The sequence below is a fragment of the Schistocerca gregaria genome, chromosome 9 (assembly GCF_023897955.1).
Source record: "Schistocerca gregaria isolate iqSchGreg1 chromosome 9, iqSchGreg1.2, whole genome shotgun sequence".
NCBI classification, from domain to species: domain Eukaryota; kingdom Metazoa; phylum Arthropoda; class Insecta; order Orthoptera; family Acrididae; genus Schistocerca; species Schistocerca gregaria.
The window spans coordinates 245,236,133-245,253,449 of record NC_064928.1 but is presented as its reverse complement, the minus strand read 5'-3'; the positions used below and the strand labels follow the sequence as shown (position 1 = coordinate 245,253,449).

The 17,317-nt window shown below is 40.1% G+C and overlaps 1 protein-coding gene across 2 annotated transcripts in view; it reads right to left on the bottom strand.

Annotated features, from left to right (window-relative positions):
- Positions 1-536: 536 nt before the first annotated feature.
- The window catches only part of LOC126291661 (1,5-anhydro-D-fructose reductase-like), a 159,247-nt gene continuing 142,466 nt past the window's right edge, over positions 537-17,317 (bottom strand). The window contains exons 5-7 of one of the 2 annotated variants that reach the window (XM_049985236.1): positions 12,911-13,070; positions 2,196-2,290; positions 537-759 (exon numbers count right to left, since the gene is read on the bottom strand). In XM_049985236.1, coding sequence (XP_049841193.1) covers positions 717-759; positions 2,196-2,290; positions 12,911-13,070 — 298 coding nt within the window. In that variant the 3' untranslated portion in view covers positions 537-716. The remainder of the gene's footprint in view (positions 760-2,195; positions 2,291-12,910; positions 13,071-17,317) is intronic. The other variant, XM_049985238.1, reaches the window with a different exon arrangement.

The following is a 17,317-nucleotide window of genomic DNA, read 5'->3' as shown; positions in this document are numbered from 1 at the left end:
AGTGGTTGAAGTAACAAGCTGCAGTTTATCTGGCATAAATAAATGAAGAAAATTGACAGGATAAGTATGTTGCACTTTTCTTTATTTCAAAGAGGAGAAAGCTAAAATCTGGATAGAACCCAGTGAAAACTATTAAGAAACAACCCTTCGCTTTCTGGAATGAATAAGAATGACTTAACAGCTTGATGAAGAATCATATGCATCAATGTAGGTATCAACACAGTAGTGTATGTGTAATCAAAAATACCCTCCAACTTTGTAACTACATGCATGTAGAAGATATAATCTTATGACACAGAATGATTATTTTTGGAACACCTACAATATGTTGTTCTGAGTTGTACATTTAATTCTTTGTCATCATTTACAAATATGTTCTCAATCTTGTCGCATGATGATGACTAGAACTAATGTGTAATCATAGCAATTTTTTGTCTTAGTACATTTATGTATTTTGATAGACATGTTAATAGATGAAACTGCTGCTTGAATTCAGGTTGAAAGGATGAGGTTTATAGGAAATTCAGAAACACGGCTACTCACTACAGTTTCTTTAATGATACAAAAACAGTGGCACTTTTTCTTCCTTTCTTGTTGTGACTACAATTAATGATCCAGAGCAATTTTGCTTCCTGCATGCTTTACCTCAGACAAGTCCAGAATCTTCAGAAGAGAGATGTCCTTGCTTGCATGTCAATCATGCTGTTCTCTCTGAACTAGTAGTGCGCATTGAATGGGTATTCTGGATGGTTTGCCATTCTGTAATTCAAGATTGAAAAACATAAAACACAACAAACTAGGTGAAATGGTTTTATTAAATGGGAGGAGGTAGGACATCCTGAGTAATCAGTGTATGTCTCTACTCTGCTAGTGTCATCTTGTAAATGTTGGAAAGACTGTCCAGTTCACTTCTCCAGTTCCCCAACCGCATGTACAGGTGTGCTGAACACTTCCCTTCTGAGGTGGCCACAGACAGCAAAATCCAAAGGACTGAGGTCAGGGTGTACTGGGGGACAAGGCACAGGCCCTGCTCAAACCATCCATCTTGGATCATATTAGCACATTAAATGTCTTCTTATGTTAGCAGAAAAAGTGGCTGAAATTTGAGCCCAATTACATGCTCTAAAATTTTACATTTCAAACGCATTTGTGTTAACAAGGAGAATTTTTTTGCACTAAAGTCAGCTGCGCCTAGTAACTACACATTTGCAGTTATCTCAAAAATGGCCTGTTTGAGGGCCTATATGTACTAGAACGTTTTTCTTTCCATTAGCACAAACATTCACACCTGCTGGCTGTTGCTATTAATTACGATACACCGTGTGTACAGCTGGTTATCCAGGTATGAGCAAAATGGGGCAATGTGACCCCAAAGACGGTCAGAAAGGTCAAGGAACTAGACACCAATTACATGCTTCTGTCCACAAATCAACATGGATTTAGAGACCTTTGCTTGTAGAAAACTCAGCCTGCCATTTTTTCACATATCCTGCAAACCATGGATGGAGGGCAACAGGCAGGTACCATGTTTCAAGATTTCATGAAAATATGACGCAGTGCCCCACTGCAGACTTTTAATGAAGATATGAGCATATGGAACAGGTTCCTAGACATGTGATTGCTTCAAAAACTTCTTAAATTGTAGAAGTCAGTAAAATGTCCTAGACGGCAAGTGTTCACCAGAGACGAGGATCTCATCGGGAGTGCCCCAGGAAAGTGTATTAGAATCACCCGCATTCTCAAAATACATACACACATTATATGGTGGACAGAGATTGCTACAGGATTGGAAGTTACTAGTAGCAGTACAAGGTACACTCTGCAGTGCATCATATGGCTGTTTGCAGATTATATATGTAGATGTAGAAATAAATGTAAATGAACATCATGCAGACAGTTCACAGAGACAAATACCATGTGTAGGTGAGTATTGCATGAGGAAGTAGAAGTGATTTCTCCTTCTAGTGTAATATTTATGAATGTTTCTTCTTTTGCTTCTGAACTGTGACTAACTGCTGACAACAAACTTATTATGGGAGTAAATGTGCTATGAGGATGTTGTCAGTACTATGACAAAATGCTTGTGAACTTCAAACAGAAAAAAATAATGCCATCGAATTTTAATTTAATTAGTAAACAAAGTTTTAAGTTTCCAAAAGTAGCATGATGTGAAGTAAGCTGAATTTAGGACTTACTCTGGAATGAAGGCTCGGACTTGCCGTCCAGCTGGTCCCTTATCCAGCTGCTCCAGTGCGTCCATGTCTTCCACAGACAGCTCAAAGTCGAACACCTACAAGTTAAAAATCATGTCGATACCACTCACTAAGTCCTGTTCAGTGTAACAGCTAAGCACCACTTTGAGAATATAGTGTTTGGTCAGAGCACCAACATGGACGATAACTCGATTTTCTTGTGACATACTGCCAGAACTGACAATCTCAAGTGGACTTCTGTGCTGTAGTCTCCAGTCTGGCCTCTGTACACTAGATTAGCTATGTCCACATCAACTTCTTAGACTCAGTCTCCCTCTACACCTTTTACTTCGCACACTTCCCTCCATCACCAAAATGACTGCTCGTTGATGCTTCAGGGAATGTCCTTTTGAATGACCCCATCTCTTTCACAAAATGTGCCATACATTTCTTTTCTCCTCTGTTTGTTTTAGTGCTTCTTCATTAGTTATCAAATCTACCCATCTAAACTTAAGCATTCATCTGCAGTGCCACATTTCAAAAGCTGTTCATTTCTCCTGTTGTCAGAACTTCTTATCACCCACGTTTCAGTCCTGTACAGGGCTACACTCCAGACAAATAGTTTGATTAATCACTTTGTAACACTTAGCACACACAGACATAAAATCCATCATAATTTTGCTAATTGACCAGTCTCTCCCATATTAAATATATTTAGTCCGACCTGCTTCTTAACTTCTACTTGTTTGAAATGTCATATTGTTCATTTACCACACAGTTATTTTGGTGCATGACAGCTGCTTTTACTGCTAACTACTGTCATCAGCCAAGATAGTGACACTTTATTTAAACCGGTAGTTATTTTACAAAATAGAAGAGCGACTGTAGGCTAGAACAAAGTAAATTGTTTTTGATTGTAGTGTGATGTTCAAAACTTTTAGTGATATTTACTGCCAGATATTAACACAGTTGCTGGTTGAATAATGTGCTGGGTGTCACTGAACACAAGTCTCTGAGTGTAATGTTTAAAATTAAGGTTACATATATCTAAACTGCTATCAATGATTCTCACAACAAGTGGAGTGACATAGAGTTTCTCTCTTGCAGGATACTTTATGCCATTTGACTTTTTGGTTATAACAAATATCTCATCATGTGTTCCCTCACATCACCTCCTTTAGTTTTGGTGACTAAAAGCCATTAATCACTCCAATGATTGTTCTATCTATACCCAGCCCTTCCTCAATCTGTAGTTACCTTGTCCACAGCTCGTGGTCATGCGGTAGCATTCTCGCTTCCCACGCCCGCGTTCCCGGGTTCGATTCCCGGCGGGGTCAGGGATTTTCTCTGCCTCGTGATGGCTGGGTGTTGTGTGATGTCCTTAGGTTAGTTAGGTTTAAGTAGTTCTAAGTTCTAGAGGACTGATGACCATAGATGTTAAGTCCCATAGTGCTCAGAGCCATTTGAACCATTTTGTTGTTACCCTAGCACAGATTGGCACAGTCACCCCCATGTCTATCTCACTGACGAATGTGTTTTGCTATGGATCAGAAGTGTAACGGACTATGTCCTTTATAGTGTACTAGGTGTAGAAGTATGAAACCAGATTTTCCCTACAGATGGTGCTAGCCATCAGTGTAGGGCCCATGAGACCGTGTATGCAGTGACATCTGCTTCCTGTAACGGCTGATGACAAATGTCAGCACACACAAACCCAAGTTCCATACATCAGTATCTGTTTCAAACCCATAAACATGGCGAGTTTTGTGCCTACAAACTACGATTTGCAGACAGCATTGGTTTTCTGTTATCATTTGGAGAAAACTGCTGCATAATATCATTGAATGCTTGCTGAAGCTTTAGCGAACATGCTCTTGGGATTTGAGGGGTTCAAAAAATTCAAACTGGTGACTTTGACATGAGAAATGACGAGTGTGAGAAACCACCAGCAAAGTTTTCTAGACGACGAATTGCAGGCCTTACTGGATGAAAATGATACTCAAACCCAACAGGAACTCACAGAAAAATGGAATGTTATGCAGAAAGCCATTTTGCTTCAGTTGAAAGCTATGGGAAACATGCGGAAAGTAGGAAAATGGGTTCCACATGAACTGAATGAAAGACAGCAAGCAAATTGAAAGACCACTTGTGAAATGCTGCTCATTAGATACAAGAGAAAGTCATTTCTCCATCTAGCAGTGACAGGTGATGAAAAATGGATATATCTTGAAACTCCAAAGTGTTGTAAATCATGGGTGAAACCAGGCAAACCATCAGTATCCACTGCAAGACCAAATTGCTTTGGAAAGAAGACAATGCTCTGTGTTTGGTGGGAGCAGAAGGGTGTCTTCTGTTACAAGCTGCTAAAACCTGGTGAAACTGTTAACACTGATCGCTACCAGAAGCAAATGATCAATTTACATCAAACATTGTGTGAAAAGTGACTGGAATATGGAAAAAGGCAACACAAAGTTATATTGCTCCAAGATAATGGCCCATCATACACAGCAAAACGGTTCAGGGAAACAATGGAGGCATTCAGCTGGGAAATACTAGGGCATGCAACTTATTCTTCAGTCTTGGCTCTGTCCGATTATCATCTATTTGCATCACTAGGATATGCTCTCACTGAACAACACTTCAATTCATATTAAAATGTACAACAATGGCACACTGACTGGTTCACTTCAAAAGAAGAACTGTTTCTTGGTGTGGCATTCGTAGCCTGCTGGAGAGGTGGGGGAAATGTATAAATACCAATGGAGATTATTTTGAACAAAATATTGTTTATCAGTTTCAAACAACAACATGTGTAATCATTGCAACCAAATTGCAGTTTCAAACTTCTACACGTGGTAAGCAATGAAGTCTCGTATACTGTATATTTTGCTAAATGGTGACGAACTGCAGGAAATGATTCCTAAACAAACAAGCATCAAGTCTGTTCGGCAAATAACACGTAATTTGCATTCTGGCTCGCGTACAATTCTCTGAAGAATTAAAGTTCCAATCAGAGTATTTACTTCATCACCCATTCTCGTTTACCACCTGTGAATGCTAGGTCCCCTTCAAGAGTGGGATGAGAAGCTATGTACTTCTTGCATATACACTATCTTATTGTAAGCAGTTCAGACACCCATATGCGATGAGGAATTGACCACTAGATGTCATGACAGGCAGACCTGACAGTATAAGAGGATGCATGGAGTGCAGTGTGCTCAGTAGAGAAAAAAGTACAGAAGACTGGACCAATCAGGAGATCTCAGTCACTTCGAATGTTGGCTAGCTGTTGGATGCCACCTCAGTAACAAATAACTCAGAGCCATTTTAACCCTTCTAAGTCTGCCAAACTTGACTGCTGGTGATGTGAAGGTGTGTGTGTATGTGCTGATCCGAGACCGGGCACACCAAATATACTTATGGACAGGGACTGCTGAGCATTGTGGATGCTATTTGTAAAGAATCACATTACATCAGCAGAAGGAATCACTCGTGGGTTCCGAAATACTACTAGCAGTCCACCAAGCACCCTGACTTTGGATAGGGCATTAAAAAGAACGGGGTACAATGATTGAGCAGCTCCTCACAAACCACACATTTCTACAGTCAGTGACGTGCTGTGCTTTACGTGCCGTACAGAGCAATGCACTGGATAGTGGATGACTGTAAGTGGTTTGGACTGCTGAATCACACTATACCATGTGGCAATCCTAAGCAAGGGTTTGGATTAGGTGAATGCCTGGAGAACATTACCTGCCATCATGCGTAGTGCTTACAGTCAAAAATGGAGGAGGTGGAATTAGGGTACGGGGGTGTTCCCCAACACATTTTACGGCAAACAGTACTGCATACAGTTGAGTAACAGTTTGGACACAATATTTGTTCATATCAGCATGAGAATGCATTCTTTCATAATGTAGTGTCTGTGAGGCAGTGGTATGTGGACAGTAAGATTCCTGAAATAGGGCACACCTAGAGCCCCAACGTGTCATCACGGCTTCTTACCATTCGACATATTGACAGATAATGGGTAGAATCACTGTTTAAGCACTTTGGTGAGCTCTGTAATTAGAGTAATATTGCCCTTCTGATCCCTACAGGAGAAATATGTAGGGGGTTATAGCATCTTTTAGGAGCTGTCATTTAAAGTTTATTCTTGAAACTTCATAAGTAGGCTTTCTAAGGATGGTTTTGTCTATCTTCACGTACTTTCCAGGTCAGTTTTTGCTGCGTTTCTATGCTGATATTGCATGAGTCAAACAAACTTGTGACTATTTGTGCTGCCCTTTTCTGTATCTGTTCAATATCCCCTGCCCATCCTCTCTGGTATGGATCTCCCATACTTGAGCAATATTCTAGAATGGGTCACACAACTGATTTGTAAGCAATCTCCATTCCAGTGTAATTTTCCTCAGTATTGTACCAATGAATCAAAGTCTACCACCTGATTTACCCACAAATGAACCTACTTAATCATTCCATTTCATATCTCTTCAAAGTGTTGTTACACACAGGTATTTGAATAAGTTTGCCAATTCCGATTGTGACTCACTGGTATTGTAGGCATAGGCTACTACATCTTTACATTTTGGGAAGTGGATAATTTTACATTGATGGGCACTTAAAGCAAGCAGCCAGTCTTTGCACCACTTCGAATCTTACAAAAAGATCTGGTTGGACATTTGTACATTGGTTTGGAATACAGCACAGACATCACTTTGCAATTTGGTGTAGCTTGACTGATGTAACTGTTGAGTATGTGCCACAAATAAGTTTTATTTGTTCTCAAGTGTTGAAGCTGGTGAATGGTGTAATTTACAGCTGGTAGCTGGTGATTGGTGTAATTTCCAGCACCAGCTATTACTGGTGAAGGCAAAAAGTAAAATTACAATTCTGGTAACAATATTTAAGCAGTCTAATGTAGACTATATTTTAATAATGAAATCGTGCTCATTCAAGTCGGTATCTGTTTCTGCCATGTTTTAATGTGCAATGTCACTTGGGTACTGTGGGTCATACCAAAGTCAGCTATGTAAGAAAATCTTTTCTTTGTTTTTAGGGCATGATGCCAAGTTTCAAGAAGAAGACTGCAGTGCGGGTGCATGGATTTCGTGTGAGACTGCAATGGAGTGAACAGTTTCAAGTGTTTTGGAAAGCTAAATGACTGAAACAGCTGCTCTCAACGGGATCATTTTAAAGTTCTGAGAACTGTATGGCAAAGGAGATTAAAATCAGTTGTAGGAAATCAGCAGGCATCTATGACACCTCAGATGGGTCTTTTACAAACATTGTATTTGGACAACTTAACACTGAAAACAGTTTTTTTCAACTTTTAACTTAAAAAAAATTAGGCAAGTGCTGTTGAACTAGCTTCCATTGTGTTAAAGAACCAAAATATTATTGTTCGCAGTAAAATCTGTGTTTCTGTTGTACATTTTTACTTTTTTTGTGGTATGTTGTTGTATGGTCCATGCTATCCTACACTTTTATTAATACAAATTGTAAGGCTCATAAAATCTTTTCTTACTATGTGTTGTTTTTGGTAGAAATGTTTTATGCAGTTATATCTAATTCCAAAATGATAAGAAAGGTTTTACACCAATTTTAGCTTGAGTGGCCCATAACGGCTGATGTTCACCTAGTACTTCATTGTAAAGAATTGTATCATTTTTAAAAGTCTGAGATCACTATAAATATTATCTGTCAGGCAATTAATATATGACATGAACAACAATGGTGCCAACATATTTCCTTGTTGCACACTGTGCACCCAAAGTTACTTCTACATCTGTCGATCCTCCATATGGCATAACAAGCTCCATCCTCTTTACCAAGAAACCTCCAGCTCAGGTTGTTTGCTGACCTATTGTTTTCCACAAAGGCTCATCTACAAAAGACATCATTGTGTAACAGTGGCATATTCACTCATACTGTAGCTTCTGCTGTGGTGCTGTATTCCCAACAGTTCCTTTGAAATCCAGACGACTCTCGTTTTCCTGATCGTAAGTGTTCTGCTGAAACTCAAATCAGTCACCAAAGTGATCATCAACTTTTATGAGCTGAGGTCCTACTTCTGATTCTGACAAACAATGCCTTTTCGCCATTGCCGGATTACCAAATAGTAAACACAAAGGAGATAGAATGAAAGGCACAGCTTTGGGCTGTCCCCTGACAAACAAAATGCACTCATACAAAAATGTTAGAACTAGGTGAGATCGTGTTCTCTTGACTCGTGATAGGTACTGTCTACTGGAATTACAATGAGGTGAGGACTGTTTCCAGCCAAGTCAGCATGCTAATGTGATGCTCAGTGAACCACGCAGTTTTGACTCTGGTACTGTGATATGGCACACTGTATTGCTGGAAGATGCACTGATCATTATTGCCTTGAAATAATTCACTAATAGAGGGCAACAATTTCAACACTAATACTTCTTCTTTGTACTTTTTTGAATTAATGTTGCTATGTAACGCAGATGCCCAGTGATGTGCCTTGCCACGCAGCCCACACCGTGACACTGGCTGGATGCTTCACAGTGGCAGTGGTGGACTGAGGGGAAAAGTCTTCATCTGGTTGAGGGCAAATGAGCTCAATTCCATCGCTTCCAAAGATGCTGATATTAGTCTTGTCACTCCAAATGAATCTAGCTTAAGTCTTCTTGCATCCACTACCTCTGTGCTTAAATCCATTGCAGGCTTTTCTGATTCTGCATTTTATTATAGTAAGGTTTCCTTATTTGGATTTCTTGCCGGAAAACATTGTTCACGAAGTTTTGTCTGACTGTTCAATCAGAATCTTCAACTGCTGAAGTCTTCAAGGTGGTATTTATGTACATCTTTTGCTATATGCCAACAACCTTGCAGAAAAGGATGGCGAATTCTATGACAGTCTCAATCAGTCAGTATTGGTATTTGTTGCATCTTGGAGCAGTTTTGCTTGACCCAGTCTCTTTGTATTGTTTGCAGACAATCTTCAAATTTGGTTTTGTAGTACCTACACTCAATCTGATCTGATCTGGCCTTGCAACATTAACCAAAACGGCCTTGCTGTGCTGGTACTGCGAACGGCTGAAAGCAAGGGGAAACTACAGCCGTAATTTTTCCCGAGGACATGCAGCTTTACTGTATGATTAAATGATGATGGCATCCTATTGGGTAAAATATTCCGGAGGTAAAATAGTCCCCCATTCGGATCTCCGGGCGGGGACTACTCAGGAGGATGTCGTTATCAGGAGAAAGAAAACTGGCGTTCTACGGATCGGAGTGTGGAATGTCAGATCCCTTAATCAGGCAGGTAGGTTAGAAAATTTAAAAAGGGAAATGGATAGGTTAAAGTTAGATATAGTGGGAATTAGTGAAGTTTGGTGGCAGGAGGAACAAGACTTCTGGTCAGGTGACTACAGGGTTATAAACACAAAATCAAATAGGGGTAATGCAGGAGTAGGTTTAATAATGAATAGGAAAATAGGAATGCGGGTAAGCCACTACAAACAGCATAGTGAACGCATTATTGTGGCCAAGATAGATACGAAGCCCACACCTACTACAGTAGTACAAGTTTATATGCCAACTAGCTCTGCAGATGATGAAGAAATTGAAGAAATGTACGATGAAATAAAATAAATTATTCAGATAATGAAGGGAGACGAAAATTTAATAGTAATGGGTGACTGGAATTCGAGTGTAGGAAAAGGGAGAGAAGGAAACATAGTAGGTGAATATGGATTGGGGCTAAGAAATGAAAGAGGAAGCCGCCTAGTAGAATTTTGTACAGAGCACAACTTAGTCATAGGTAACACTTGGTTTAAGAATCATGAAAGAAGGTTGTATACGTGGAAGAACCCTGGAGATACTAAAAGGTATCAGATAGATTATATAATGGTAAGACAGAGATTTAGGAACCAGGTTTTAAGTTGTAAGACATTTCCAGGGGCAGATGTGGACTCTGACCACAATCTATTGGTTATGACCTGTAGATTAAAACTGAAGAAACTGCAAAAATGTGGGAAATTAAGGAGATGGGACCTGGATAAACTGAAAGAACCAGAGGTTGTACAGAGTTTCAGGGAGAGCATAAGGGAACAATTGACAGGAATAGGGGAAAGAAATACAGTAGAAGAATGGGTAGCTCTGAGGGATGTAGTAGTGAATGCAGCAGAGGATAAAGTAGGTACAAAGACGAGGGCTGCTAGAAATCCTTGGGTAACAGAAGAAATATTGAATTTAATTGATGAAAGGAGAAAATATAAAAATGCAGTAAATGAAGCAGGCAAAAAGGAATACAAACGTCTCAAAAATGAGATTGACAGGAAGTGCAAAATGGCTAAACAGGGATGGTTAGAGGACAAATGTAAGGATGTAGAGGCTTATCTCACTAGGGGTAAGATAGATACTGCCTACAGGAAAATTAAAGAGACCTTTGGAGAGAAGAGAACCACGTGTATGAATATCAAGAGCTCAGATGGCAGCCCAGTTCTAAGCAAAGAAGGGAAGGCAGAAAGGTGGAAGGAGTATATAGAAGGTTTATACAAGGGCGATGTACTTGAGGACAATATTATGGAAATGGAAGAGGATGTAGATGAAGACGAAATGGGAGATACGATACTGCGTGAAGAGTTTGACAGAGCACTGAAAGACCTGAGTCGAAACAAGGCCCCTGGAGTAGACAACATTCCATTAGAACTACTGACGGCCTTGGGACAACCAGTCCTGACAAAACTCTACCAGCTGGTGAGCAAGATGTATGAGGCAGGCGAAATACCCTCAGACTTCAAGAAGAATATAATAATTCCAATCCCAAAAATAGCAGGTGCTGACAGATGTGAAAATTACCGAACTATCAGTTTAATAAGCCACGGCTGCAAAATACTAACGCGAATTCTTTACAGACGAATGGAAAAACTGGTAGATGCAGACCTTGGGGAGGATCAGTTTGGATTCCGTCGGAATGTTGGAACACGTGAGGCAATACTGACCTTACGACTTATCTTAGAAGAAAGATTAAGAAAAGGCAAACCTACGTTTCTAGCATTTGTAGACTTAGAGAAAGCTTTTCACAATGTTGACTGGAATACTCTTTTTCAAATTCTAAAGGTGGCAGGGGTAAAATACAGGGAGCGAAAGGCTATTTATAATTTGTACAGAAACCAGATGGCAGTCATAAGAGTCGAGGGGCATGAAAGGGAAGCAGTGGTTGGGAAAGGAGTGAGACAGGGTTGTAGCCTCTCCCCGATGTTATTCAATCTGTATATTGAGCAAGCAGTAAAGGAAACAAAAGAAAAATTTGGAGTAGGTATTAAAATTCATGGAGACGAAGTAAAAACTTTGAGGTTCGCTGATGACATTGTAATTCTGTCAGAGACGGCAAAGGACTTGGAAGAGCAGTTGAACGGAATGGACAGTGTCTTGAAAGGAGGATACAAGATGAACATTAACAAAAGCAAAACGAGGATAATGGAATGTAGTGAAATTAAATCGGGTGATGCTGAGGGAATTAGATTAGGAAATGAGACACTTAAAGTAGTAAAGGAGTTTTGCTATTTAGGAAGTAAAATAACTGATGATGGTCGAAGTAGAGAGGATATAAAATGTAGACTGGCAATGGCAAGGAAAGCGTTTCTGAAGAAGAGAAATTTGTTAACATCGAATATAGATTTATGTATCAGGAAGTCGATTCTGAAAGTATTTGTTTGGAGTGTAGCCATGTATGGAAGTGAAACATGGACGATAACTAGTTTGGACAAGAAGAGAATAGAAGCTTTCGAAATGTGGTGCTACAGAAGAATACTGAAGATAAGGTGGATAGATCACGTAACTAATGAGGAGGTATTGAATAGGATTGGAGAGAAGAGAAGTTTGTGGCACAACTTGACTAGAAGAAGGGATCGGTTGGTAGGACATGCTTTGAGGCATCAAGGGATCGCAAATTTAGCATTGGAGGGCAGCGTGGAGGGTAAAAATCATAGAGGGAGACCGAGAGATGAGTACACTAAGCAGATTCAGAAGGATGTAGGTTGCAGTAGGTACTGGGAGATGAAGCAGCTTGCACAGGATAGAGTAGCATGGAGAGCTGCATCAAACCAGTCTCAGGACTGAAGACAACAACAACAACAACAACACTCAATCCTTCCACTATCTCTTCACAAGTACCACTTTCTTCATAGGGTTGTCTTTCCCCTCTTGTTTTACTTGGCAACTGATAAGAATGTTTCGTTAGAGGAGACATTGTTTCCAATAATGTCTTCTCTTTCAACTCAGGTCATTTTAAAGGAATGTCACTCTTCAGTAATAAAAATGTATTGCTGAGTACTGCAGTTACAAAATGATCAGAAAGCTTTTTTCATTATCAGAAAGCTTTTTTCATTGGATAAAGGATTAATAATAAGAATTAACAGAATAAATGACAACTTAATTGGTAGCTGCACAAGCATATAAAATAATGGAGTTTTTAAATCATTGTCAGTTAAGTCAGTTCATTTACTATCAGCAAAAATATAACATATTATTTTCTAAAAGTGATGACTATATAGCATGCACATGGTAAACAAAAAGCAGAAGCATAATTCATTGATTTAGAATTCCCCAACTTACATTAATCTCATAATGTTAAAATAAATGAACATTTCAATAAAGACTCCAGAATTAATGTCACTGTTCTATACACAAGCTGCTGAAGTTGTATCTGACAGCTCACACAAAGAGGATGTGCATTCACTTACATCAAAGTTCTGCCGGAGGCGGTCCGGGTTGGTGCTCTTGGGTATGGCAGCCACACCGAGTTGTATGATGTAGCGCAACAGCACCTGGGCATTTGTCTTCCCGTGCTTCTGTGCGATTTGTGAAACCACTGGGTTAGTCATCTGGTCTCGCTTTGGCAGTCTGAAATTGAAAGTAAAAGTCTGATTGCTTGTTTCAGAAGGATGTGAAGATGTAAGGTGTTGCTACACAGCATATTGAACACCTGACCACCCCTGTGCAGTTATTCAACAACTATATACGTGCTCATCAGGCTACTGTGCAGTGCACAGCAGACCACACTTTAAGGTGGGTGCCAGGTTGAGATTCATTGGGAGAGTCCTTAGAAAATGTAGTCCATCAACAAAGTAGGTGGCTCACAAAACACTCGTTCGACTTATACTTGAGTATTGCTCATCGGTGTGGGATCTGTACCAGATCAGGTTGACGGAGGAGATAGAGAAGATCCAAAGAAGAGCAGCACGTTTCATCACAGGGCTATTTGGTAACCGTGATAACGTTATGGAGATGTTTAGCAAACTCAAGTGGCAGACTCTGCAAGAGAGGCGCTCTGCATTGTGGTGTAGCTTCCTCGCCAGGTTTCAAGAGGGTGCGTTTCTCGATGGGGTATCGAATATATTGCTTCCCCCTACTTATACCTCCTGAGGAGATGACAAATGTAAAATTAGAGAGATTTGAGCGAGCACAGAGGCTTTCAGACAGTCGTTCTTCCCACGAACCATACGCGACTGGAACAGAAAAGGGAGGTAATGACAGAGGCACGTAAAGTGCCCTCTGCCACACACCGTTGGGTGGCTTGTGGAGTATAAATGTAGATGTAGATGTAAATTTGATTTAAAACAGAGTAACTGACATACACTGATTGTTCCATAGATCTGTGGCATGGAGAACCTCTAGGGCATGGACTATGTATATAATACAATAATACTATAACAAAAATACATCTATACACATTGTAACAATAATGTATGTATGTTTGTTTTGGTATATATTTATGTTCCACATCTCCTCCTAAACCACTGGGCAGTGCACAGCAGACGACACTTTAAGGTGGGTGCCAGGTTGAGATTCATTGGGAGAGTCCTTAGAAAATGTAGTCCATCAACAAAGTAAGTGGCTTACAAAACATTCGTTCGACCTATACTTGAGTATTGCTCGTCAGTGTGGGATCCATACCAGATCGGGTTGACGGAGGAGATAGAGAAGATCCAAAGAAGAGCGGCACGTTTCGTCACAGGGTTATTTGGTAACTGTGATAGCATTGTGGAGATGTTTCACAAACTCAAGTGGCAGACTCTGCAAGAGTGGCGCTCTGCATTGTGGTGTAGCTTGCTCACCAGGTTTCGAGAGAGTGTGTTTCTCGATGAGGTATCGAATATATTGCTTCTCCCTATTTATACCTCCCGAGGAGATCACGAATGTAAAATTAGAGAGATTTGAGCGCGCACGGAGGCTTTCAGACAATCGTTCTTCCCGCAAATCATACACGACTGGAACAGAAAAGGGAGGTAATGACAGTGGCACGTAAAGTGCCCTCCGCCACACACCGTTGGGTGGCTTGCAGAGTATAAATGTAGATGTAGATGTAAATTTGATTTAAAACAGAGTAACTGACATACACTGATTGTTCCTTAGATCTGTGTCATGGAGAAACTCTAGGATATGGACTATGTATATAATACAATAATACTATAACAAAAATACATCCATACACATTGTAATAATAATGTATGTATGTATGTTTTGGTATATATTTATGTTCCACATCTCCTCCTAAACCACTGGGCTGATCTCAACCAAACTTGGTACACATATCCCTTACTGTCAGTCAACAATTGCTGTTGGGATAAGAACCAACTATCATAGTTCAGGAGATATGAAGTCATAAACAATGAGATTTGTGAAATCTGCTGCCTCATGCATGATGTGCAGTTAAAATCTTCTGGGTTGTTATGCCGCATCACATTTCTTCAAACAATCGATGTTTTCACCCCTCTGCTGGGATCTTCTTCAGGATATTGTGGTGTCCATGGTAGATTGGACATTGTCAGAGACCAGTGTTGCCTTCTCTTATTGTTCAGAGGTTTATGAATAGAGCCATATTTGTGTTACTTGTATCAGTTACGTGTGTTACTTGGTTACTATGAAATACAATGGAGATCATAATGGGGTAGTTTCTCCAGATGTTTGCAACTGTGGCCAAGTGGTTCTAGGTGCTTCGGTCCAGAACCACGTGGCTGCTACGGTCGTAGGTTCGAATCCTGCCTTGGGCTTTGATGTGTGTGATGTCCTTAGGTTAGTTATGTTTAAGTAGTTCTAAGTCTAGGGTACTGATGACCTCAGATGTTAAGTCCCATAGTGCTTAGAGCCATTTGAACTAATGTGTATTTCTATGAATGGTCTGACAGTTTTGCTATGCAGTCACCCTTGTCAGCAGTAGCAGCTGACATTTTTATGGAGCATTTTGAAAGGCATTATGTAGTGCTCATTTGAAACCTTCCTGTTGGCTCCACTATGTGGATGACACATTTATTATATGGCCATATGGCAAAGAAGAGCTCCATGGGTTCCACAATTTCTTAAATGGTATTCACCTCAAAATCAGCTTCACCTTGGAGGTTGAGGGTGAGGTCAGTCTACTAATTCTGGACATGCTGGTATATATCTGACAACTCTCGAGGACTAAGAATGTATAGAAAGCCTATTAACACAAAGAGGTATTTAGATGCCACTTCACACCACCATCAAGCCCAGAAGTAAGCACTGCTCAGTACTCTGCTTTCATGTGCTTCCCTCATTAGAGATGACAACAGCATGGAATCTTTTAAAGAAGATAGTGCAGACCAATGGCTATGGCAGTTTTTTCATAGATAGGGCTTTTAAGCAAAATATTGATTATGTTAATAGTAAGAATGTGGAACCACCTTCTCACTCTGTTAAGTTATTTGCTTCTGGGATCACTGGCCCCATAAGCAGAAGTCTAAGAAAGATAGTATTCAGACAGTTTTCTTCAGTCAAAACAAAGTAAATGACTTTTCCAATAGAAAACGGATGCACTTGATTGCCTCCACACTGTGGTCATCCACAAAATGATGTGTGGCTGCGGCAAAGTGTATATAGCCAAGGTTGTTAAAAAACCTATTAAGAAACATTAATTCCATAGACAGCTGAAAGAAAGTATGAAAACAGTGGTAGCAGAACATCAAGGGAATTGTTGTCTGGACACTGATTTCAACATCATACATGTGCTGGGTAAGGAAACCAACATCTATAGAAGAAAACTCCAAGAACTGATTGAAATATCTAAGAATGCATATCACTTTGACAGAGAGGATGGCTATAGACTTCTGGCATTATAGCTCTCCACCTTCAAGGGAGTGAATACAGGGTCGTGGCAAGAGAGAGAGTAAGACAAAGAATGACCTGGAGGCCACCTCTGCAAACAATAATATCATGGATAAACATTCCCCCTCTTATGATCTGCCTGCTTTGCTTCTAGCCAATGGTGTGGTCCTCCCAATAGCAGCAGAAGGAATTTTAATCAATAACCCTTCTCCATCATAATTACGGGATAAATCCCTTTCTAACCAATGACATTGGCCCACCAATGGTAGCCACAGGAGTTTTAGCTAGCGACCCAGTTCTTCGGCATTAGCGTGGGAAAACTTCTCTTACTTTCCAATTACAATGGTCCATCAGTGGTAGCCCAAGATTTTTACCCAACAATCTCACTTCCCCAGCACAAGTGCAGGAAAACTACCCTTTATAAGAGAAGATGACGCTGGTCTCTGACAGTGTTCAATCTACAGTGGATCACCATACGATCCTCAAGAAGATTCCAGCCAAGCGATTGAAACATCAACTGTTTGAAGAAATATGATGCGGCATGACAATGCAGAAGATTTTGACATCAGTGGCAATGGCCATAAAAGTCTGCAGACATACAGATTACTCCTGTGTTCACAGACAGTACCCACAAATGTCATTAATGGCACCTACAAAATTATATTGTGGTACCACATATAGTTCAAGAGATATGATGTCATATGCACTGAGATCTGAGAGAAACTGCTTTTATTACTTCTTTGCTATCAACTACTAACTCTGTTCACTATATGCTCTGCAGACAGTGTCCACATATATCACTGAATGTATCTACACAAACACATTTCAAGAGATATGACATGCTAAACACTGCGATGCATGAAAAACTGTGGTATCATGCATGTAGTTTTAAACATTTATTTTTATTACTGAGACACTCTCACAGTCGAGTCAACTCCAGGAAACTTCTGACACTGAGTAAGCCAAAGATAAAATAAAATGTTCTAGCCTTTACCATGTGTGCCCAGCTGGGAACATCCCAACTG